Source organism: Carassius carassius, chromosome 4 (assembly GCF_963082965.1).
Source record: "Carassius carassius chromosome 4, fCarCar2.1, whole genome shotgun sequence".
Taxonomy (NCBI): domain Eukaryota; kingdom Metazoa; phylum Chordata; class Actinopteri; order Cypriniformes; family Cyprinidae; genus Carassius; species Carassius carassius.
The window spans coordinates 27761503-27786546 of NC_081758.1; the positions used below are offsets into that span (position 1 = coordinate 27761503).

The 25044-nt window shown below is 41.3% G+C and overlaps 1 protein-coding gene across 1 annotated transcript in view; it reads right to left on the reverse strand.

Moving 5' to 3' along the window:
• The window catches only part of LOC132135242 (unconventional myosin-Ih-like), a 33105-nt gene extending 10748 nt beyond the window's left edge, over positions 1–22357 (reverse strand). The window contains exons 1-16 of the mRNA XM_059547183.1: positions 22341–22357; positions 21574–22129; positions 21317–21375; positions 20881–21157; positions 18913–20208; positions 14090–14251; positions 12544–12659; positions 2719–2917; positions 2511–2591; positions 2254–2433; positions 2044–2142; positions 1790–1903; positions 1583–1674; positions 1104–1239; positions 946–1013; positions 46–151 (exon numbers count right to left, since the gene is read on the reverse strand). Of these exons, the coding sequence (XP_059403166.1) occupies positions 46–151; positions 946–1013; positions 1104–1239; positions 1583–1674; positions 1790–1903; positions 2044–2142; positions 2254–2433; positions 2511–2591; positions 2719–2917; positions 12544–12659; positions 14090–14251; positions 18913–20208; positions 20881–21157; positions 21317–21375; positions 21574–22129; positions 22341–22357 (3558 nt within the window). The remainder of the gene's footprint in view (positions 1–45; positions 152–945; positions 1014–1103; positions 1240–1582; positions 1675–1789; positions 1904–2043; positions 2143–2253; positions 2434–2510; positions 2592–2718; positions 2918–12543; positions 12660–14089; positions 14252–18912; positions 20209–20880; positions 21158–21316; positions 21376–21573; positions 22130–22340) is intronic.
• Positions 22358–25044: the final 2687 nt, after the last annotated feature.

Sequence of the window (25044 nt, forward strand, 5' to 3'; positions counted from 1 at the left end):
GAGGGCATCTTGTTGATAAATGCTGTATGTACTGGAAATATTCACCTCAATTCCCTCCTTCTCATACTCCTCTTGCTCTGATTTGAGGGTGAGCTGGATGAAAAGCTGCTGAAGCTTTTCATTGCAGAAGTTTATACAGAACTGTTCAAAACTGAGGAGTAAAGCACCATTAATCATACACACGGTAAATATCAACCCATCAAAATGTACAGTTGTGGTCAAATGTTTACATACACTTTGCAGTAAATGAATGTCAAATATTTTACCAAAATTGGTGGGATCATACAAAATGCATGCTATTTATTATTTAGTACTGACCTGAATAAGATATTTCACATAGACATTTACATATAGTCCACAAAATAAAATAATAGCTGAATTTATAAAAATGACCCTGGTTTAAGGTTTTCATCCGCTTGATATTTAATACTGCATTGTTGCCTGGATGATCCACAAGGTTTTTTTTTTACAGTTCATAAGTCCACTGTTTGTCCTGAACAGTTAAACTGCCCGCTGTTCTTCAAAAAAATCTTTCAGGTCCCTCAAAGTCTTTTAAAATATAGAATTTGGACCACAACTATATATCTAGCTACTACTTCACAAATATAAGAAAATTGATACACAACAGAAATAATGTAATCAGCGTAGTGTGTTTTCATTCATCATTCAAAAGTTTGCGATCTGTTTCAAACTGAATTTTTTTGGAACATTATGTCTCTACTGTCACTTACAATCAAATTAATGCATCCTTACTGACCTCTTTTAAATGATAGATGACCCATTTATTTATTAGATGTGTCTAGAGGGCTTGTTCTGACACTATATTGAAAAGGTTACTAATTGGTTTTGTTAACTCATTAACCCCCGTTTAAAAGTTTTCTTGAAGAAAAACATTACAATAAATGCATTCAGTGAGTGAATATAACTGCAATGCTTCCGGGTCACCTGTTCACATCAAACACTTCAAATCCATAGATGTCGAGCAGTCCAATCACCGTCTTTCTGGTTGAATCCTGCATTGATATTATAAATTGACTGACCTATAATCCATCAAATAATTCATGTATTTTTTTATATAAATCTAACCATGTAACCAATCATACCTTATTTGCCAACGATTCATTAATCTTATTAACAAGCCATGAGAATGTGCGGCCATAGATGGCTTTGGCTAGTGCATCCCTGGCATACTTCGCATGTTCAGCGGTGAAAGGGCTTAGAACCTGAAAATGATAAATACTACATAAGCAGGGATTTCTGAAGCACATGAAATGATAAAAAAAAAAAAAATTCATACTTGGTATTCCATCTCTAAAACAACTCTTTAAAGACATTTTAAATGTAAAGTAATACTGTATTTATTTACCATTTAATACCAATTGTCCAAAACAACTTTGTATAACAATATAAATGTAAAACATGCTTTTTATGAAACACTTTATGTCTCATAGGCCTATAATAATTTTATGTACCTAATCAAGTGTTTTTAAACAGGACCATGTAAACACACTAGTATTTGGGTAAATACACACTAGTATGTTGTATTTACTTGGAATAAAAAAAATATAAAGTAAAAAGCCACTGTCCATAAATCCGCCTCACCTCTTCTGCTTTGGCTTCAATCTTTCTGTGAGTTAAACCCTCCACTAACATGTTTGAGGGGATGCCAAATAACTAACAAGAACAAAAATTAAGAAAGGAGAGATTAAATGGGTTGCAACAACAACAAAAAATTAAATAAGACAAAGTAAGAGGACAATATTGGTATTAGAAGTGTTAGTAGAAGTACCTTTGACAGCCAGTGTACTTCCACACTGCTGTTTAATGTGGCATAACCCAGGGCACTGGCCTCAAAGTGAACATTGCCAAGATGAAGGACGCTGGCAAGGATGGCAAACAGATGCTAAAAAAAAAAAACACCAAACGTATTAAACAATTACATTTCTTTCTAAAAAAGCTAACTTCTACACTGAGCCAATGACACTAGAGGACAAAAACTCCAATCAACATGCTCTAACTCCAATCAGTCTAAGAGTATCTTACCTCTATATCCTTTTCACTAAACTCAATAATAGTAAGAGCTTTCTGTACGGTTTTCCAGTCACTCTTGTCATTAATGGAGCTCACTTTGGCACATTCTCCCTGTCCAGAAAATAGATTTTGAACAATAAAATCAATTTGCTTTATGACTCTGATATGTCTATAAATATATATTAATTTCAGAAAATATAAAGTAATATCTGTGTTTCTCACCTGAATAAGATAGCGGTAATTCTGACAGTTTCGCTCCAAACCAAGCCAGCGAAGAAGCTCATCCTCCCCTCCGTCAACTAACTGATAAAAGATGTGGAAGTTCCTTTCTCCATGATTTTGGTGGACCACCCTTGACTTCTCCAGTAAGTAGCTTAAGACGTGGCCACCAACTGCTGCTCCCTGAAAGAAAAAAGCATTTATTTACAGTTCTAATGAATGATTTCTGGTCTTGTACTTCTGTTCAAATCTGACTTTACCTGATGGTCAAACTGTATGTCCATGTACTTTCCAAATCGGCTCGAGTTGTCATTTTTCAGGGTTTTGGCATTTCCAAAAGCCTGTAGATATAAAACGGTTAGCATCAACATTCTTTTACTTGATACTGTGCTACACTTTGAGCATGTGCATTCAGAATATACCCATGTTTTCAATAGCTCATTTCAGACAAAAAGTTTGAATTCTGACCTCCAGCACTGGATTGGAAAGAAGGAGCCGATCTCTCACGTTGTCCAGGAGTCTAGTGCTGGGACAGCACACTGCATAGAACTGCAGGACTTTCTTAGAGGCCTCCGTCTTGCCAGCACCACTTTCACCAGAAATGAGGATGAAGTGGTTGTTGGCTTCACTAATCATTGTCCGGTAAACATTGTCAGCAAGTGCAAAGCTGCGAGGTCAGAAAAATAATGCATGGAAAGACTACATGTACAATAAGCAATGTATCCATATCTACAGTCGTGGCCAAAAGTTTTGAGAATTACATAAATATTAGGTTTTCAAAACGTTTGCTGCTAAACTGCTTTAAGATCTTTGTTTCAGTTGTTTCTGTGATGTACTGAAATATGATTACAAGCACTTCATACGTTTCAAAGGCTTTTATCGACAATTACATGACATTTATGCCAAGAATCAGTATTTGCAGTGTTGGCCCTTCTTTTTCAGGACCTCTGCAATTCGACTGGGCATGCTCTCAATCAACTTCTGGGCCAAATCCTGACTGATAGCAACCCATTCTTTCATAATCACTTCTTGGAGTTTGTCAGAATTAGTGGGGTTTTGTTTGTCCACCCGTCTCTTGAGGATTGACCACAAGTTCTCAATGGGATTAAGATCTAGGGAGTTTCCAGGCCATGGACCCAAAATTTCAACATTCTGGTCCCCGAGCCACTTAGTTATCACTTTTGCCTTATGGCACAGTGCTCAATCATGCTGGAAAATGCATTGTTCTTCACCAAACTGTTGTTGGATTGTTGGAAGAAGTTGCTGTTGGAGGGTGTTTTGGTACCATTCTTTATTCATGGCTGTGTTTTTGGGCAGAATTGTGAGTGAGCCCACTCCCTTGGATGAGAAGCAACCCCACACATGAATGGTGTCAGGATGCTTTACTGTTGGCATGACACAGGACTGATGGTAGCGCTCACCTTTTCTTCTCCGGACAAGCCTTTTTCCAGATGCCCCAAACAATCGGAAAGGGGCTTCATCGGAGAATATGACTTTGCCCCAGTCCTCAGCAGTCCATTCACTATACTTTCTGCAGAAGATCAATCTGTTCCTGATGTTTTTTTTTTGGAGAGAAGCGGCTTCTTTGCTGCCCTTCTTGATCTTCCAAAAGTCTTCGCCTCACTGTGCGTGCAGATGCACTCACACCTGCCTGCTGCCATTCCTGGGCAAGCTCTGCACTGGTGGCACTCCGATCCCGCAGCTGAATCCTCTTTAGGAGACGATCCTGGCGCTTGCTGGACTTTCTTGGACGCACTGAAGCCTTCTTTACAAGAATTGAACCTCTTTCCTTGAAGTTCTTGATGATCCTATAAATTGTTGATTTAGGTGCAATCTTAGTAGCCACAATATCCTTGCCTGTGAAGCCATTTTTATGCAACGCAATGATGGCTGCACGCATTTCTTTGCAGGTCACCATGGTTAACAATGGAAGAACAATGATTTCAAGCATCACCCTCCTTTTAGCATTTCAAGTCTGCCATTCTAACCCAATCAGCCTGACATAATGATCGCGGTGAGCTACTAGCGGGGGAATGGAGAAGCATGCCCCAGATCCGTCGAGAGAGCCAGGAGGGCTGAGGAGTGATCCGGGATGGATAGGAAGGGAGGTGAATGCAGGAAGAGAATACGAGAACGATGTAGATGAAATGGAAGGTGATGAAGCTTCAATTATTTCTAATGGAACGAATTCAAATGATGGAGGTTGGCAGGAGGTGAGACAAAAAAAAAAAGAAGGAGAGCCAATGGAAACAAAGGAGATGAGGGTAATGAAAGTGAAATAAAAGTGATAATTCGATTTCAAACACTGTGTACGTTGAATCCTTTAAAGATCAGTGAAGCTGTATACAAGATAGTAGGAGAGGTATATACAGTCAAAACTCTAAGAGATGGAAATTTGTTAATTGTTTGCAAAAACAGAGATCAACAACAATCTTTAATGAAGTGTAATACACTGCTGGGGAAGGCTGTGAAGCCGCAAATATGGGAAGAAAGAGGGAGAGCTATGGGTGTTATATCTGGAATACCAACTGATGTGACTGAAGAGGAGATTAAGGTAAATATAAGAGGAGTTCGTGTAAACAACGTCAAACGGCTGCCATACACTAAAGATGGTGTTAAAAGACCAAGCTTGTCTGTTATGTTGGCCTTAGATGAGGATAAACTACCTGAACGGATTAGAATTGGGTGTGTTAGTTATGTAGTGAGACCATACATCCCCCCACCGACAAGATGTTTTAAATGCCAACGTTTTGGTCATATTGCTGTAGCGTGTAGGGCTAAGGCCCGTTGTGCTAAGTGTGGGGGGGGATCATGAATATGGTAAATGTGCTGAAGGGATCAAAATTAAATGCTGTAATTGTGGGGGAGAACATAGTGCTGCGTATAAGGGGTGTGAAGCACACAAAAGAGCAGTTCAAGTCCAAAATGTGAGAGTGAAAGAAAAAATTATATATGCTGAAGCCATCAAAAAAGTTGACGGTAAAACAAGGAATAATTTAGGCACAAGGGAAGGTCTAGTACCTGTGATCCAAAATCCAGCCCAAAACATTGTTCATAAATGTTGTAAAGTAAATGAAAATACTCTGATTGTAGAAAAGAAGACATTTATTGCATTTATGGTGGAAGTCATTAACTGCACAGCACAAACAGACAGTAGAACAGCGAGAATTAAGATCATCTTAAAAGCAGCAGAGAAGTATCTAGGTGAAGAGGGACTAACAACTGAGTCAATTAATGAATTGCTTAGAACAGAGGTATTAGAGAGTCAGTCATCAAGTGGTGGTGGATCCTGATGGGTGTATCCATTTTGCAATGGAACGCCAGGAGTTTAATCTCTAATGGACAAGAATTAAAGTCTTTTATTGAAGAGCTAACTGTTAAACCTAACGTCATTTGTGTTCAGGAAACTTGGCTAAAACCCTCTCTTGATTTTATAATTTATGGGTACTCGGCTGTACGTAAGGATAGAAGTACTGTTACAGGGGGTGGAGTGGCTACATTCATCCAACAAGGTATTAATTTTAGGGCTATAAACAATGGTGTACAGATTGAAGTGGTTATTGTTGAAATATGGGTTAATAGAACTAAAATTAAAATAGCTAATTTTTATAACCCCTGTCAAAAGTTAACAAAAGACATGCTAGAAAGTATATGGGAAAGGGGAAGTGGTAAAGTAATAATAAGTGGAGATTTTAATGCACACAGCTCACTCTGGGGCAGTATAAGAACAGATGAAAATGGGAGGATTATTGAGGAATATATGGATGAGCACAATCTAGTATGTTTGAATGATGGAAGAGGAACAAGATTTGATGTAGGCAGAGGAACAGAGTCAGCTATAGATCTGACTATAGTGTCAGAACATATAGCAGGGAGAAGTCAATGGGAGGTTTTTAACGAGAATAGTTTGGGAAGTGATTATTACCCTATTTTGACCAAGATGGTTGACCAAAGTGTATATTTAGAAGATAACTGGTTCCCAAGATGGAAAATGAAAGAGGTCAACTGGGAACATTATAGTAAGGTAGCAAGTGGAAAGTTGGAGATTATGTCATATTCAGGAAATGATGTTGAAGAATTAAACTCAATGATTACTGGCATAATGTATGAATCAGCAGAGGAGACTATAGGCAAATCTATTGGGAAGAGGAAAAAGAAAATGGTTCCATGGTGGTCGGAAAAGTGTAAAGAAGCAGTTAAGGCAAGGAATAAGGCTTTTAAGGTAATTAAATCAAATCACACATTCAATAAATTAATTGAATATAAAAAAGCACAGGCCAATGCTAAAAGGGTCATTCGTGAGGCAAAAAGAAAATACTGGAGAGATTTTTGTAGCAACATTGGGTCTGAAATCAAGGTTATTGAGGTTTGGGGAATGATAAGGAAAATGGGAGGCATTAGAAGGGACTTAGCATTACCAGTAATAAGAGAAAATGACATTGAAGCAGTAACTAATGCAGAAAAGGCAGAAGTACTGGCTAGGGCATTTGTTAAGGTACATAGCACAAAAAACTTATCCAGTGAAGAATTAGAGTGGAGAGCAAAGGTGATTGAGGAAAATAAAGGCATATTGGGGAGGAAAGTCACAAATGAATGTGTAATTGACACAAATTTCTCATTATTTGAGTTGAAAAGAGCTTTAATAGGAGTTAAGAGTACTTCACCAGGGAAAGATGAGGTGTGTTACAAAATGATAGAGCAGCTATCAGATGTGGCTAAGAGTGTTGTTTTAACATTGTATAACAAGATATGGGAGCAAGGGAGGTTGCCTGGAATGTGGAAACACTATGTGGTAGTCCCTATAGGAAAGCCTGGCAAGGATAAAACAGAGGTTAAAAGCTATAGACCAATAGCTCTTACATCCAACTTATGCAAAATTATGGAAAAAATGATTACTATAAGACTAGGATATGTAATTGAAAAAAGAGGAATGCTCTCCCCTCACCAAAGTGGTTTTCGTAGTGGGCGTACAACAATGGACCCAATTATTTGTCTAGAAAATGAAATTAGGAAAGCACAAGTAAGTAAAGAAGCTGTTTTAGTTATTTTATTTGACATTGAAAAAGCATATGACATGTTGTGGAAGGAGGGGCTTTTAATTAAGTTAAATAAGATGGGCATAGGTGGCAGGATGTTTAACTGGATTCAAGATTTTTTAAATAACAGAACCATAGAGGTGAGAGTAGGGATGGAATTTTCAAATATATATCCAATAGAGAACGGTACTCCACAAGGAAGCGTATGTAGCCCAATGCTTTTTAATATAATGATTAATGACATTTTTAACGGAATAGATCAGAGAATGGGTAGAGCACTATATGCTGATGATGGGGCATTATGGGTGAGAGGAAGGAATATTGATAACCTGAAGGTTAAGATGCAGTCAGCAATTGTTAAGGTTGAAAAGTGGTCATGTGAGTGGGGTTTTCATCTGTCTGTAGAAAAGACACAATTTATATGTTTTTCCAAAAAAAAGAACGAATCCTACTATAGAACTTAAACTGTATGGGCAACATCTTAAACAAGTTGATAGTATAAGATATTTGGGGGTATGGTTTGATGTTAAGCTAAATTTTAAAACGCACATTCAGAAAATGATAGATAAGTGCAAAAAAGGCATAAATATACTGAAGTGTTTAGCAGGGTTTAGGTGGGGAGCATCAGGCATATCCCTTAAAAGGATTTATACTGCATTGATTCGTTCTGTATTTGATTATGGAAGCATAGTTTATAGCTCAACAAATAAAACCTTAATGCAAGAACTAGACAGAGTACAGGCCAAGGCACTTCGAATATGTAGTGGTGCGTTTAGGACAACACCAATTCCATCATTACAAATAGAAGTAGGGGAAATGCCGTTAGATCTAAGGCGATTACAACTATCCATGTCTTATTGGATAAATCTGCAAGGCCATGAAGAAACACACCCTACAAAGAAGGTGTTATTAGAATGTTGGGAGTATGGGCGTCCACTATGCAGTTTTGGGTGGCATGGAAATTGACAACATTGCTTGTTGCAAAACTGTTAGCACACCAACAATCCCACCATGGATGTTTTGTTATCCCAGGGTAGATTTGGAAGCTAAGAATATAATTAAATCAGGGATATATCAAAATGTTCAGCAATATATTGACATAAATTATGAAGACACAGTTCAGATTTTTACAGACGCATCAAAAGATCAGACTGGGAAAACAGGGGTAGCAGTACACATTTTAAAGTATAATGTAAATATTAAAAAAAGGACAACAGATCATCTGGCCATTTTTACAGCAGAAATGGTAGCAATAATTCTGGCTTTACAATGGGTGGAAGAAGTAAAACCAAATAAGGTGATTATATGTTCAGACTCAATGTCCTCACTAGAATGCATTCAGAGTGGAAAATCTATATGTAGACAGGATTTACTAGATGAAATTAATCAAATAAATTGTATAATAAGTCAACAAAGCATAAGCGTAGGATTTATATGGGTTCCTGCACACAGGGGAGTGAAGGGTAACGAGAAGGCAGACATGCTGGCAAAGGAAGCAGTTACATCAGAACTGGTTGAACTCGATATTAAATTAAGTAGGTCAGAAATTAAATGTATTATTAAGAATAAAATTAACAGAAAGTGGCAGGAGAGATGGGATAAGGAGGGAAAAGGCAGACATTTGTATAATATACACAAAGGGGTTACAGCTAGGAAAATCAGTGGATTGGAAAGACAGGAGGCAACATGGTTTTCCAGAATGAGGATGGGACATACAAGTTTAAATAGTGGATTGCACATAATAGGGAAACATCAGACTGGACTATGCATAAATTGTGGAGTAGTAAAAAATGTAAAACATATACTTATAGATTGTGCCAGTAGCGTAGCCAGGAATCACAAAGTAGGTGGGCCCAGAGAAAATCAGGTGGGCACAGCCTAAAATGCATCTGTTATCAAAATAGGCCAACACAACTACAGTACACCTGCTTCTTGAATACACCACAGTTTAATGACAAGCATGTATCATGTCATCATAAGCAGTGTTAAGAACATAACGATAAGCATTTCCACTGCGCGCGGCCACACCACACACACACGCGCATCTGACAGATGCAAAAAACACCATCATTAAATCAGCAGGACAGTAGTGGACAGTGTGTAAAAACAATGCTTGGTCTGGCTCAGCGGCCACATAAACCACGTTATATAACAACATTAACTAGGCAAATAGTAAACGTAGATTGGCTTACTTTTGATGCGCTTATAACAGGAGACGACGGGGCTTTGAGTTGAACACTGCAATGACTTCGTTATAGTCCAATTCAGTCAATTCTCTCTCAAATGAGAGAAGGGACAAAGAGTTCAGTCTATGTGTCAACATTGTTGCTCTAAAACTAGTTTTTATCCGATTTACAGTGGAAAAGAAACGTTCGACAGTACAGCTTGTTATTGGTAGTGTGATGAGGACTCGCAGGAGACGGTTCATTCTTGGAAAGATATCGCATGGGCATGCATCGAGCACCTCCACAAGTGATGGAAATGCCCTGCCATTTGATACTTTTTTTTCTAGTTGCTGAACAAACACCTCATGTTCAGAATCATCAACAGCGATGTTAAAGTGCGCACCGGCAGGCTGTAACAGAGTCTTTTTGCCGAAGGTGTTCGACTGAGGCAAGCACAGCGGCTGCTCTCATTAAACCGTACGTGTCAGCCTTAAAACGGGAGTTCAGTTCCATGATCTGCCTGTCTAGTATATCATTCCACAATTGTTTCAGGTCAGAGTTGTCCTTGACAGGTGATGCTTTGCCCACGGTAGACTGGATCAACATATCGCCCAACTTAGCTGGCAACTTCCTCTTTCGCGCCCCAGTGACGTCAAAATTCACAATGTCATGCATTTTCATCAAATAATCACAAGCAGAGCTGTTCAGCTCCTTACTACTGACTGATGGCTGAGGCTCCTGAACATCTGCATCATCTTCCTCCTGCGGCGGCCGTGGTCTTTTTGACACGAACTTTAATAAGTTGCTCTGTTTCATTTTTCATACTTAGCTAAACTTCAGTGTCCCTCTGTGAAATGTGCACCACGTCGTTGTGAAGGGGGGATGGGCTGTTCGCAATCTGACGCGGGCATTTCATAATCACCATGACAACCAAACAAGAATCAAGAAACATTAAGATTTATTTTTATAGGTCAAGTATTGTGATAATTGCAACATAATTTATTCCTTCTGTTGCGATTATCACAATACTTGACCTATAAAAATAAATCTTAATGTTTCTTGATTCTTGTTTGGTTGTCATGGTGATGATTAAATGCCCGCATAGCGCATTTCGCAGTCAGATTGCGAACAGCCCATCCCCCCTTCACAACGACGAGCACATTTCACAGACTAAAATGAAACAGAGCAACTTACTAATGTTCGTGTCAAAAATACATTATTGTTGAATAGTGTTAGGCTATATTGTGAGGCCAATGACTGGATGGGCCTGACTGACAGGTGGGTGGGCCCTGCCCACCCAGGCCCACCCGTAGCTACGCGAGTGGATTGTACACAATACACCAGAGAAAGGGAGAATATGAAGAGAGCACTAGACAGAGAGTTAACCATGGGAAATTTATTGAGTGTAAACAGCACACAGTCCACAGTTAGGGCGGTTATTAATTATCTTAAAGAAAGCCAACTAGCAAGAAGAATTTAGTTATTTATCTATTTAATTTATATTATTATTTCAAGGTTGAGGAGATATAAGAGTGGAAGCTGGAGGAGCTGAACACGCAGCGCCAGCTGAAGCTTTCCTTTTTTTTTTTTTTTCTTGACATCCCTATGCGATCACACCTCAGCCCTGTAGATGGCGGTAATGCACATTGATTGCAAACTGCCAATAAAAAATACAGAAGAAGAAGACATAATGATCTCCAGCCTTGTGCTCGTCAACATTCTCACCTGAGTTAACAAGACGATTACTGAAATGATCTCAGCAGGTCCTTGAATGACAGCAATGAAATGCAGTGGAAAGGTTTTTTTGGGATTAAGTTAATTTTCATGGCAAAGAAAGACTATGCAATTCATCTGATCACTCTTCATAACATTCTGGAGTATATGCAAATTGCTATTATAAAAACTTAAAGGGGTGGTTCGGGATTTTTGACATCGGACCTCATTTTTAAGTCAGCCTGGTTGTTATTCATCAGTGGAGACATTTTTTTTAATAAATTATCCAGTCTTTATATTTGGATAGTTAGCCGATGCTAGGCTAGCGCGAGTCAATGGGTATATGTTAGCCAGCCATTAAAAAACGTTTTACCCGCTCCACAGTGCACCAAACGCAAATCAATTATAACACTAGACTATCGATGCAAATGTCTGTTGATAGAATAATGTTAGAAATCAAACTTACCTTTCATCTCAATGATCCTAAAGGAACTAGTTTCTCAGCCGCTGCGGAATTTTAATCAGTGTGCCAGCGGCAGGTAAATACACTTGCGTCATGTGTGGACCGGCTCACTCGGTTGCCTAGGTAATCAATATCACTCCGCTGCTGCTGTCGACAAGGCTTATGATTACAGGGAACAAATTATAACTAATGCAATGTGATGAAAGGTAAGTTTGATTTCTAACATTATTCTATCAACGGACATTTGCATCGATAGTCTAGTGTTATAATTGATTTGCTTTTGGTGCACTGTGGAGCGGGTAAAACGGTTTTTAATGGCTGGCTAACATATACCCATTGACTCGCGCTAGCCTAGCATCTATCTATCCAAATATAAAGACTGGATAATTAAAAAAAAAAAAATGTCTCCACTAATGAATAACAACCAGGCTGACTTAAAAATGAGGTCCGATGTCAAAAATCCCGAACCACCCCTTTAAGCAGCAACTTTTCCAATTTCCAATATTTATGTAATTCTCAAAACTTTTGGCCACGACTGTATGTTCTTTTAAAAAAGGGGGGGAGGGGGGGGGCTATAAATAGAAGGAAAAAAAAGTTAATATTTATGTATACAGTGCCATTCAAATGTTTTGGGTCAGTAAGATTTTTTTATTCAAATTTATTTGAAAAATACATGAAATATATGAAATATATTTCAATTAAAAAATAACTCCTCTATTTTAGAAAAGAGCATTCAGTTGAGATAGAATTCTTTTGTGACATTTTAAATATCTACACTGTCAGGTTTAATCATTTTAATGCATCTTTGCCGAATAACAGTTATTTGTTTTTTTTTTTGTTTTTTGTTTTTACCTTACTGACCCCAGCCTTTTGAACAACAGCGTATATTTCCTGTGTATGTATTATGCAAACTTACATATGAGGAGGCAGCTCAAAAAAGTTGACTCCCATGTAAATGTCCATTTGTTTTTTGGTATAGATTCCCAACTCTTTATATGGATTAACCGACACCAAGAGGGTCCCAATGTAGGTCTAACAGAAATAAAAAAGATAAGGACATTTCAGAAAAAGTTACAAGCCCAGTATTTTCACTCAACTAAGTATTGAGATAAAATTTGAACTATCATGGGTTAAAGATCATCAGGGAATAAACCTGTCTCAGCAGTTTCATTTAAAGGGTCATGAAACCCCCCTATTTCAGCGCAAGTCTAGCTCACACTGTTTTTGAAAAATGCAACTGAAATTGGCGTGGATGGCTGTGAGAAGGGGAGGGGAGTGTGGATGTGGTATTGCACGGCAGGGATAACTGTTATTGCATATCATTACAAATGTGTCGTAAAACGTAAGCAAAAAAAGTTTTTTTTTAAAAAAGCTGGCAATACACTGACACTATTTCTGTCATTTCAAAAGTAACTGAACGCCCTGTCATCAAATTCTATTGAATAAAACATATTAAATGTACATATTAATTATAATGTCATTATAAACAACTATATACTTTATATACACACTATAAATTAATATATTTGCAAATAATAGATTTCCGGTTAAAAAAAAATTCCGTGCCTAGATCGACGCGCCACCTGAACAACAATAGTAAAGATGGACAGCGACATAGAAATATACAGTGACGGCAGCGCGCAGGGTTCTGTGGAGGTGGAGGACTTCTCGAGAGGCGAAGCTCTCTCGAGAAAAATGTTTGCTGCATATATATAAATTAGATGTGTCCGTTGTGGATGGCCAACCAGCCGCACGGAGCCAGACTCTAGCCCTGGCAGCATCGCGGGGAAAGCTATGCAATGCGCTTGAACTTTTGCACCACGCATACAAACACTTGCGTCCCATGATCGCCTCTCTCATCGACTACGCAATATCACAGTTTGTTTGACAGGTCTATCATTGAAAAGATCCACGTGGTATCATGATTAATTCAGTGAAATGTCTTCTCATTGGATATGAAGGCTCAGCCTCATTAATAATTATGAGAGAACGATGAGTCATCACTGTATGATCCGTACAGAAAAACGTCACATCCTGTGACGTAGACTTGATGAAGATTTCAAACCCGGAAGACGAAAATAGCCGATACAAACTCAAATTTAACCATTTATATTCTATTATTAAATTTACAGATTATAACATTGTCTTCTATGGTGTTAAACACACCTACCTCTGTTAAAATCTCAGAAAAATTGGTTTAGGGTTTCATGACCCTTTAAGAGGTTTATCCTTGTAAGGTGCCCTTGATAAACCTGAATCATCAGCAAAGTGAGTTTCCAGTCGCTGTGACCAGGTAAATTAGATGTATAGAGAACATTTTCACTTAGTAGTCTAGCTGTGTGCACTGAGTTCAGCATGACAGTCTACGTACATCATTTTCTCCCAATAATGAAACTAACAGTGATACTGGACATTGCACTGCCTGCCTTTTTTACAGTCTATTCTAAGAGGTGGGGACTCACATATATGAGGTTCTCACTAAACCGTTTTCTGAGGTTGTCCATGAATGCTGTCTCACTGGTGTAGGCATCCAGAAGAACAAAATCCTGAATGCCCACCCGGTCCCGAGCTGTCAAAGACCCCTCCATCTCCAGCAGGATCCGCTGGCAGCGCACCTCTAAACTCTGTTAATCACAGACATGAAAAGTAATGAAAGGAGTTGATCATTCTTTTCAGAAACAGCTTTAGAAGTTGCTTGAAATGAGTTCTTTGTATTTGAAAAATATACACCTAATTATTTTACTTATTTAATTATTTATATTCTTCAAGATAATTATTACACAAATTCTTGTAACTGTATGTTTAACAGTAATCACTCACAATCTTTCTTAAACTCTGCCTTTATTACATCACCCTATATCCAGTAATATCATTTCAGATGTGACCTTGAATAAATCATGACAACAATATGTCATGAACCGTCTGAGTGCAGCCTTATTTATATAATCTAAATTGTTTTTTTTTCTGTCTACACAATCTATCGAAAGGGACGTTCATCAATCAACACTGAGAATAGCAGGGTCCACCCTGGACTTGACAAACAGGAAGGATGTATATATAACCAATGTAAAGAAAAAAGTTTGTAATTTTTAAAGGGAAAATTTTGTTTAACGTACCTTACAGCATTTGGTGAAAATTGTACTAAATATTTTAAAATGTATAGTTTTGGAAGTAAAAACTATTACCCTACTATTATCATATAAATGACTGTGAAATATTGCATATACTATCCCTGAGTCTTTCTGCTCCTAAACTGTTCACAGTTACATAGTTTATCTGCTAAGAGACACATTATCATGAGCTGTATTTCACCATTAGTCCGGCTGGATCAACTTTATTCACTACATTTACATCATCATCTGCATAATATTTTACACTGAAAAATTTGACAAGTTTATCTAAAGAATTCATATGAAAAAGATAGTTAACCCAGGTAAAGTGGGAGCCCTTACCTTCAGTGCAGTGATTGTTTCTGTGTTCTGATGTGGAGACTGTGTGTGATCTTACCCAGTTTTGTAAAGAGCATCTGTGATTATTTTAAGTACGGCAGGAAACAATGTCATATCACACTCACCACTTCCACCATGGGAGGTCATTAATAAAAAGTTTGCTAAGGAAGCGGGGGTCTGTGTGTATATGTGTGTGTGTGTGTGTGTGTGTCTGTGTGTGTGTGTGTGTGTCAAGAAACATCTGTCTGAAACAGAAATCATTATGGATTTATTGCTCTGCATCCTGAAAAGCTAAGCTCAGCATTGGTTTGTCCTATCTTGGTTCCTTCAAAGCTGAGGGCAAGTCTATTTCTATCCGAGATTACACCATTCCTCTCTGTTCCTGTCATGGGATGGAATTTGGGCGAAGGTCACGGACATACAAAAACTCAATAAATGAATTATTCCTGTATGGTGCTAGCGATGCTTGATTTACCTCTAAGAACAGATCGAACACTCTCCCTTTCTTCTTCACACACACAAATATTACTATTAATATCTAATTTGAAGAAGACTGCCATTTCAGACCACGAGAATGAGTTACAGTAAATTTACAATTAATCGTTAAACTCATAATTTTCTGAATTGTCCAGTTGTGATTACTTGTACCCAATAAAGCCTGTATCATATTTGATACAGAAATTACAAAGGCCCCTTAATTATAAACATGATCAATACTTTGCTGAAAACCCTTCTGTCATCTTATTGATATGTTATACCTTTCACTAAGTAAAAAAACTTTTACTATAATTATGAAAACGTCCCCCTTTCAGGCCATGGTATATGTGTCTTTTTGCTGTGAAATCTTCATTGTTGTTAAACATAAGAATAGCTTATTCTGGGAGTAATAAATGAAGATGAACACTTACTTGACTAAAGTAGCTAAAATATGATACATGAGGGTTTTGGAGAATATTGATTTGTACATTTCTAAATAGTCATTGTACTGCATTGCATTACATGTGTTCCCCCCACAATAAAACCTACAGAGCTTTGATAATAAAACTTAGCATTTGAATATCATTTAACTTTGACATATTAATGGGAGATATAGTGTGACAACTTATATTTGCATGCATTTTAAGTACAACCCGAATTCCGGAAAAGTTGGGACGTTTTTTAAATTTTAATAAAATGCAAACTAAAAGACTTTCAAATCACATGAGCCAATATTTTATTCACAATAGAACATAGATAACATAGCAAATGTTTAAACTGAGAAAGTTTACAATTTTATGCACAAAATGAGCTCATTTCAATTTTGATTTCTGCTACAGGTCTCAAAATAGTTGGGACGGGGCATGTTTACCATGGTGTAGCATCTCCTTTTCTTTTCAAAACAGTTTGAAGACGTCTGGGCATTGAGGCTATGAGTTGCTGGAGTTTTGCTGTTGGAATTTGGTCCCATTCTTGCCTTATATAGATTTCCAGCTGCTGAAGAGTTCGTGGTCATCTTTGACGTATTTTTCGTTTAATGATGCGCCAAATGTTCTCTATAGGTGAAAGATCTGGACTGCAGGCAGGCCAGGTTAGCACCCGGACTCTTCTACGACGAAGCCATGCTGTTGTTATAGCTGCAGTATGTGGTTTTGCATTGTCCTGCTGAAATAAACAAGGCCTTCCCTGAAATAGACGTTGTTTGGAGGGAAGCATATGTTGCTCTAAAACCTTTATATACCTTTCAGCATTCACAGAGCCTTCCAAAACATGCAAGCTGCCCATACCGTATGCACTTATGCACCCCCATACCATCAGAGATGCTGGCTTTTGAACTGAACGCTGATAACATGCTGGAAGGTCTCCCTCCTCTTTAGCCCGGAGGACACGGCGTCCGTGATTTCCAACAAGAATGTCAAATTTGGACTCTGCTGACCATAAAACACTATTCCACTTTGAAATAGTCCATTTTAAATGAGCCTTGGCCCACAGGACACGACGGCGCTTCTGGACCATGTTCACATATGGCTTCCTTTTTGCATGTGTAACGTGGCGGTACAAAAGCAAAGGAGGTCGTAAGGGTGTTTTCCCACACTCTTAACACAAAATATGCATATGTATGACAATGTATGGTCGACTACGCCACCCCAGACCACTGGGGAAATAACAGCCCTAAGGGCACACAGGTTCGTCTTGAATGAGTGGGTGAGGAGACATGAATAATATAAAAAAAAAAGTTTATTATGTTTGTCAATATTGACCAATAAATAGCTAAAAACTTCCAAGTGAAAACTCTACATTGGCCATATAATAAACAGGAAGGCACACCATCAATCTGCATCTACACACACACAATAAATCAATTCCCATTAAAGAAAACCAACTGGCCAACAGGAGCGGTAGCTGGGGGTCCGGGTCGGCTGCCAAATTGTAGAACGAACCCCCCCCACAATAGTCCACTACAAATACCCAAATGCACACGTGAAAGTTAGATGGCAGCAGGCACACAACACTATAACGTGAACACACCACACAAATGGCAGCCTCGCCTTCACCCCCCAGAGACCCAGCTCCTATAACAGAAAAAAAAGAAGAAAACACAAACTGATAACTACAATCTGACAGAAACTCAAAGAAATAAATAAAACAAAAATAACAAACGTTTATAAAGTACAATACCCCCAAATAAGTAAAACAAAAAAAAACAATGTCACAGAATAAATCAAATAATTCAAGAAATTAAACCACTTAGCACAAACAAAATAGCACAATGTAACAAAAACAGGTTAACAGTTTGAAATAAACCAAGTTCACTCCGGTTTACAGTGCTCAGAGATGAGGCACGGACTGAACGTAAACCAAGGAAAACCAAATAATCAAACAACCACACGGTAGACACGAGATGCTGATTTCAAGTTAGACCAAGGGAATTCCATATGCGGCGGCCCGGGGAGACGTTCAGCCTGCCCTCGAAACCATGCACTACACCCCGATAGCAACGTGAATCAACCGCTGGGTTGCTATCGTGATAAAGGTCGAGGCAAAACAGCGACGCAGTCGCGATCACGGTTCAGTGTTGATGCTCACTTCCCACTAATTAGCCCAAAAAGACTCAGTTATGCAGGAGAGCCCTGCAGAGCATAAGGAAACTATATTAAAACAGGAAAAGAAAACATTACAGATACGCAAACTATAATCCTACATACCACGGGATGATCCTGCACGCAAACCGCTTCGTAGTTGCACACCATATTCAATATAGCGGCTCAGTCAGACCATATGAGTGACGTGCTATCAATGCCACTGAGGACAAAACCAATCATAAATAGCCGAGTCGCAGTCAATTACTTGTTATAAACAAAACTATACATACCGGTGAAGAGTGGGCAGCCAGCACAAAACAGCGGGAAGGAAAAAAAAATCCACAATCCAAGCCTGTAGCGACCACGGATGACGTCACGAGGGAAATACAAGGACGCATGCCAAGTGGCCATAACATGTCCTTTATATATCTCAAACCAAATAAGGAGGAGGGGTTACTAAACTAAGCACAGGTGGATGACATTCCCTACAGTGGATTCAACCACCCTGCTACAGTCTACCCCCCAGTTACACATCGTCGCCCCGACGATGAACTCGCTTACTTTCCCCAATTAGTCCCAAGGTCTAAAGAAAGCAAGTATTGTATTAGACATCAGGCCCGGGGGTACAGCCACCATTGCCGTTTCAACCACAGCCCTGGGCAAGCGGTGAATATTAGAATGCTGGCCAGCTGTGGCCCGCTTCGGTCTCCCTGGGACCACCTCAACAGCAAAAAGCTGTTCCATGGCTGAGGAACCTGGAGATAACACCGGGCAAACCTCAACAGGAGCCTGCTCCATAGCTGAGGTACCAGGTGATAACACTGGACCAACCCCCATGCCACAGGGTTGGTGTTGCTCACCTGGGACTCCAAGCTCGGGTACTGAAGGGGCAGAGTCGACCGAATCCAACACGAGTTGGGGGCCTTCGGGTCTTACTAGCCAGAAATCTGCCTCCTCCATCTCCTCCGCCGGCTCCTGTTCGAGCTCCCCTACTGGCCCACCAAGTACAACCGGGGTAGGATTCCTTTGAATCCTAGCCTTTAGTAACGACCGATGAACTCTTTTCACCTTACCCTCCTCATGTATAGGTGCAATGCTATACACTGCACCCCCAGATCTAGGAGCCTCTACCACCTTATACACCACTGGACTCCACAGATCCTGGATTTTATGGCGCCCTCTAATGCCATAATCGCGGAGGTAAACCAACTGGCCCTCTTCCAGGGGCGTATCTCGAACATGTCGATCAAAATGCGTTTTACGCCGGTCAGCAGTCAGTCTCAGCCGTTCTCGTGCTCCCTCAAACGCCACTTTCAACCTTGTCTGATGTTCCACTACCCATTCGTGCACGTCGCCAGCCACCGGCTCTGGAACTCTACCGAGCAAAAAATCAATGGGAAGTCGTGGCTCCTGGCCAAACATTAAAAAGTAGGGGGACTCACCAGTGGCTTGGTGCGGGGTGGTGTTATAGGAGAAGAGCACCTGAGGGAGACTGGACGCCCAGTCCCTCTTACGTGAAACCGGTAAGGTGCGCAATAGGTTGTGCAATGTTCTATTGAACCGCTCGCACTGCCCATTACCAGAAGGGTGGTAAGGGGTAGTACGAGATTTCTCAACGCCGTACAATTTACAAAGTTGCTGGATCAAGAATGACTCAAAGCTACGGCCCTGGTCAGAATGAATTCTCCCAGGCACCCCCAACCTGTAGAACCACTCAGTAACCAGTACCTGAGCTACTGTCTCAGCCCGTTGATCCCGGGTAGGAACCGCAATAGTATACTTTGTAAAGACATCCGTCATTACTAGAACATTCTCCAATCCCGAACAGGATACTTCAAGCTGGGTGAAATCGATGGCCACAATTTCATTTGGTCGGGAAGCCAGCAAATGACCCATAAAACTACGGGCACCCGGCTGCAGATCTTTGGCAGCCTGGCACCTCTCGCACTCTTGACACCATTTCGCCACCATGGCCGACATGCCTGGCCAATAACAGCGCTGGCGCACCAGTTCTGTAGTGCGTTCGATACCCTGGTGCCCGTGCTGCTGGTGTAACCCTGTTAAGACCTCCACCTGCAAGGCAGAAGGCAGCACTAATTGAAAGAGCTCCTCGCCACCATCAGAGCGGAAAATGCGACGATATAATACTCCCTCTAACTCCATCAAACGATCCCACTGACGAAGTAAAGTCAAAGCATCCCTAGGGAGCTGCCGACGCTCATCAGGCCCAGGGAACTTACCCCTCCTAAAAAAAAATAAGACCTCCCTAATCACTGGGTCTCCCTCTTGTAGTGAGCTCAAGTCGGTGGGGGAATGCCCAGGCAAGGCCACCACAGAGGCTTGGCTGACGAAAGGGACAGACCTTGGTTTCTCAGCATGCCGTATGGAGGCAGGAACCGCCGCTCCTGGCAGCATGCTGTCCAACACCCCTCTACTTGGGGGGTGGCATCTTGATAGGCCGTCAGCATTTTTATTGACCCTGCCTGGTCGATACTTGACCTCGAAATCAAAGCATGCCAGTTGTGCCGCCCACCGTTGCTCGGTGGCACCAAGCTTCGCCGTCATAAGATGGCTGAGAGGGTTATTGTCGGTGAACACTACACATTTATTGCCCAATAAATACTCTCTGAATTTTTCGGTCATGGCCCATTTGAGCGCTAAAAATTCAAGTTTCATTGAACTATAATTCAGCATATTACGCTCGGGGGGCCTAAGACCGCGACTTGCATACGCAACAGGTCTCACCTTCCCATCTTGTTCCTGTGAAAGGACTGCCCCCAACCCACTCAGACTGGCGTCTACGTCTAAAATAAACGGTCGGGAGAAATCTGCGTAGGCAAGCACCGGGGCCTTAACAAACATTGCCTTGAGCTCATCAAAGCTATTTTGACACTGAGCTGTCCAAGCGTCAGCAAAACTCTGCTCCGCTCGCTTCTTGGGCCTAGCACTTCCACACTCCGCCACCACCCTATGCAGAGGGGCCGCCAACTTGGCAAACCCCTCCACAAAGCGACGGTAATAACTAGCGAATCCCAAGAAGGAGCGGAGCTCGGAAACACTGTTTGGCCTCGGCCACCGAGCCACCGCCTCAACCTTTCTTGGGTCAGTTGAAACGCCGTCCGCTGATATTACGTGACCAAGATAGACTACCTCTGGACGAAAGAATGAACACTTCTCTAACCTTGCTTTAAGGCCCTCACGCTTCAGCCTACTCAGGACGACCTCCAGGCGCTCCAGGTGCTGTGCCACAGAAGATGAAAATATTACGATGTCATCTAGGTACAATAATAGTGACTGGCACTGTTGGTCACCGAACAACCGTTGCATGAGGCGTTGGAATGTACCGGGGGCATTGCACAGCCCAAACGGCATCCGGTTCCACTCAAACAGCCCGAATGGTGTACAAAACGCAGTCTTAGATTTATCCCTTTCACTAACAGGAACCTGATTGTACCCGCTGGCTAAATCCATAGTGGAAAACCAGCGGGCACCTGTTAGAGCATCCAAGGACTCCTCGATTCTCGGAAGGGGGAAAGCATCCTTCCTAGTCTTGGAGTTCAGTTGGCGGTAGTCCACACACATGCGCAGACTACCGTCCTTCTTTTTAACCAAGACTATCGGGGAAGCATACGGACTGCAACTTTCCCTTATAACCCGTGACTCCAACAGTGTATCAATGTGGGCCTTCACTACCTCATACTCTGAGGGTGGTATCCGGCGATAACGCTGCCGAACAGGGATGTCATCCAGCAAAGGGATGTCGTGTGACAGTAAACTGGTACACCCCAAATCTCCCTCATGAGCAGAGAACACACCCTGATACTCCAGTAATAAGGCCCTAACCTGGTCCTGATCTTGCAATGACAAAACAGATAGGTCAATAGACCTAATCTGTTCCTCCATAGTGGAAGCAACCTGAGCACTATGGGAGCCAACAGCAGCAATGACAGAGCTAACCTCAGTAACCCCCTTGGGCAAACTCACCACATAAACCCTTGTGAGAGAGCCCAAGAGGGTTCGAGGATATAACACTACGTCCGTAGTCCCCACGTTTACAACTGGTACGGAGACAGTTCCGCGACTCACCCGCACCAACGATGTTGATGCTAACAATCCAGCTGGTAGGCCCGACTCTGCAGGCTCAAATAACACAGTCTCCTTCGTGAATTTCTCAGAACAAGTTGCCAGTACTAGTTTTAACGTACCACCTGGAATACGCCATGCTCGACGGCCTTGCATTCTGACCTGACCTACCCGATCGACATCCAAACGGGCACCCACCTCATGACAGTGTTGAAATGCCTGTGTTACAAAATTGGGGGCCTGCAGTAAGGATGGTAATTCAAATAGAGCAGGACCATGTTGCCCAAAAAGCTCCTGGTAACAACGACTGAGAATATTCATTCCCACAATACCTGGTACTTTAGAACACAAGCCGCCAGGGGGATCCCTGACCACAAGCACCCCACAATTTGACACTAACCTGCCACAGAGTTCTACATCCAATTCTACGTACCCAATATAAGGGATGTCCAAACCGTTGGCCGCCCGCAACTGCAACCATTGGCACGAACGAAGGCGATCTTGACCCCATGGCTCGAAATGTTGTACGAAGCAACTCTCAGTAATGGTGGACACCATAGAGCCAGTGTCTAACAGACAAGGCACCTGAACCCCCCCAATAAGAACAACCAAATGCGGGCATGACGACATCAAATGAGGCACCGGACTGTTATTCTGACAAACGTCTAAGCCATTCTTTTCCCCAACCGAGCTGAGGCTCTGCAGCCCGGTGGGAATTAGTTTTTCCGACGGCCGCTGAAGATGAGGCTGCCCACTCCCCCCTGCACGAGGAGCCGTAAAGGGAGACTTAGAACGAGAAGGGATACGTTCCCCATCACACTCCCTAGCAAAATGACCCGGCTGCTGACATCTTCTACAGATTACCGGATTAGTATTAGAAAATTTATTCCGTGGATACGAGGAATAACCCACCGGGTGAGGGGATTGACTCCGAGCAGCAGGGGCAGGACCCTGTAATAATGCCAAACCCTTAGTGAGCTGATCCAGCTGTACCTGTTGGGATTTTAACATTTCCCTCAACTCACTTAATTCAGAGTTTGGCATCAAACTGGTAGTAGTCGACGATGATCCCCCCTGTACCCCATATTGAATCAAAGGGACTAGTGGAACGGACTGACTTCGCCCACGTGCACCACCCGGCATCCCCTCCCGCTCCCATCTTATTGCTTCTCTACAAACCTCCAGCAAACTAGAAGTAGGTTGGCGGCGTACTAGCTGTTTAAGTTCACGACGCAGAGAACTATCCACTACATGTTCCACAAATTGGTCGCGTAACAGATTCTCAGAATTTGACATTACGTATGGGGACTGTTGCTTAACGCCCTCAAGGAGGCTCATTAGAGCGAGGGAAAACTCCAACAAAGTCTCCCCTTCCCGCTGCTTTCGTGAGAAGAAGGCCTCCTGTAATGCCACATATGATTGAGAGCAACCAAATACCTCTCGCAATGCGGAGAGAATTTTATCTGGGTCCCCTTTTTCAACCGCGGAACGGTGCCGGATCTCCTCCCGTGCCTCCCCCTCCAAATGGTCAAACAAAAAAAATGCCCTATCAGTCACAGAGAGGTGACGCAACTGCATGCACGCTTGTACTTCCTCAATCCACTCCTCAATGCTGATGCCCGTATGGCCATTAAACTTTGGGCACCTTCGATCTCGAGGCACAAAAACAAATCTTTCCGGCTGGGTGGCACCCGTACCCAAGGGTACGGGTGCCCCCACAGGCATTACTGGAGCACTAAATGCTGCACTGGGACCCGGAAATTCAACAGTACGTTCTTGATGGAGCTTTTCATTATCAGTTTTTAGCTGCGCCACCAACTCTCTTAACTGTTGCAACTCTTCCTCCATAATAATGCACTCACCAATCGTAGAGGGAAGCCAACTGACAGGGGAGGTCCAGTTCACACCAACTACGCCGCTGTTTTGCCTCAAAAACAAACAAACAAACAAAAAAAACACAAGATACAAACACACAAGTATGCTAAAGTATATATATTTCTTTTTTTTTTTTTTTTTTTTAAATATACATAGTCACGTCCTCACCCAACACACCCAAAAAAAAAAGTAATCCTGCCGACTACGCCAATTTGTAACGTGGCGGTACAAAAGCAAAGGAGGTCGTAAGGGTGTTTTCCCACACTCTTAACACAAAATATGCATATGTATGACAATGTATGGTCGACTACGCCACCCCAGACCACTGGGGAAATAACAGCCCTAAGGGCACACAGGTTCGTCTTGAATGAGTGGGTGAGGAGACATGAATAATATAAAAAAAAAAGTTTATTATGTTTGTCAATATTGACCAATAAATAGCTAAAAACTTCCAAGTGAAAACTCTACATTGGCCATATAATAAACAGGAAGGCACACCATCAATCTGCATCTACACACACACAATAAATCAATTCCCATTAAAGAAAACCAACTGGCCAACAGGAGCGGTAGCTGGGGGTCCGGGTCGGCTGCCAAATTGTAGAACGAACCCCCCCCACAATAGTCCACTACAAATACCCAAATGCACACGTGAAAGTTAGATGGCAGCAGGCACACAACACTATAACGTGAACACACCACACAAATGGCAGCCTCGCCTTCACCCCCCAGAGACCCAGCTCCTATAACAGAAAAAAAAGAAGAAAACACAAACTGATAACTACAATCTGACAGAAACTCAAAGAAATAAATAAAACAAAAATAACAAACGTTTATAAAGTACAATACCCCCAAATAAGTAAAACAAAAAAAAACAATGTCACAGAATAAATCAAATAATTCAAGAAATTAAACCACTTAGCACAAACAAAATAGCACAATGTAACAAAA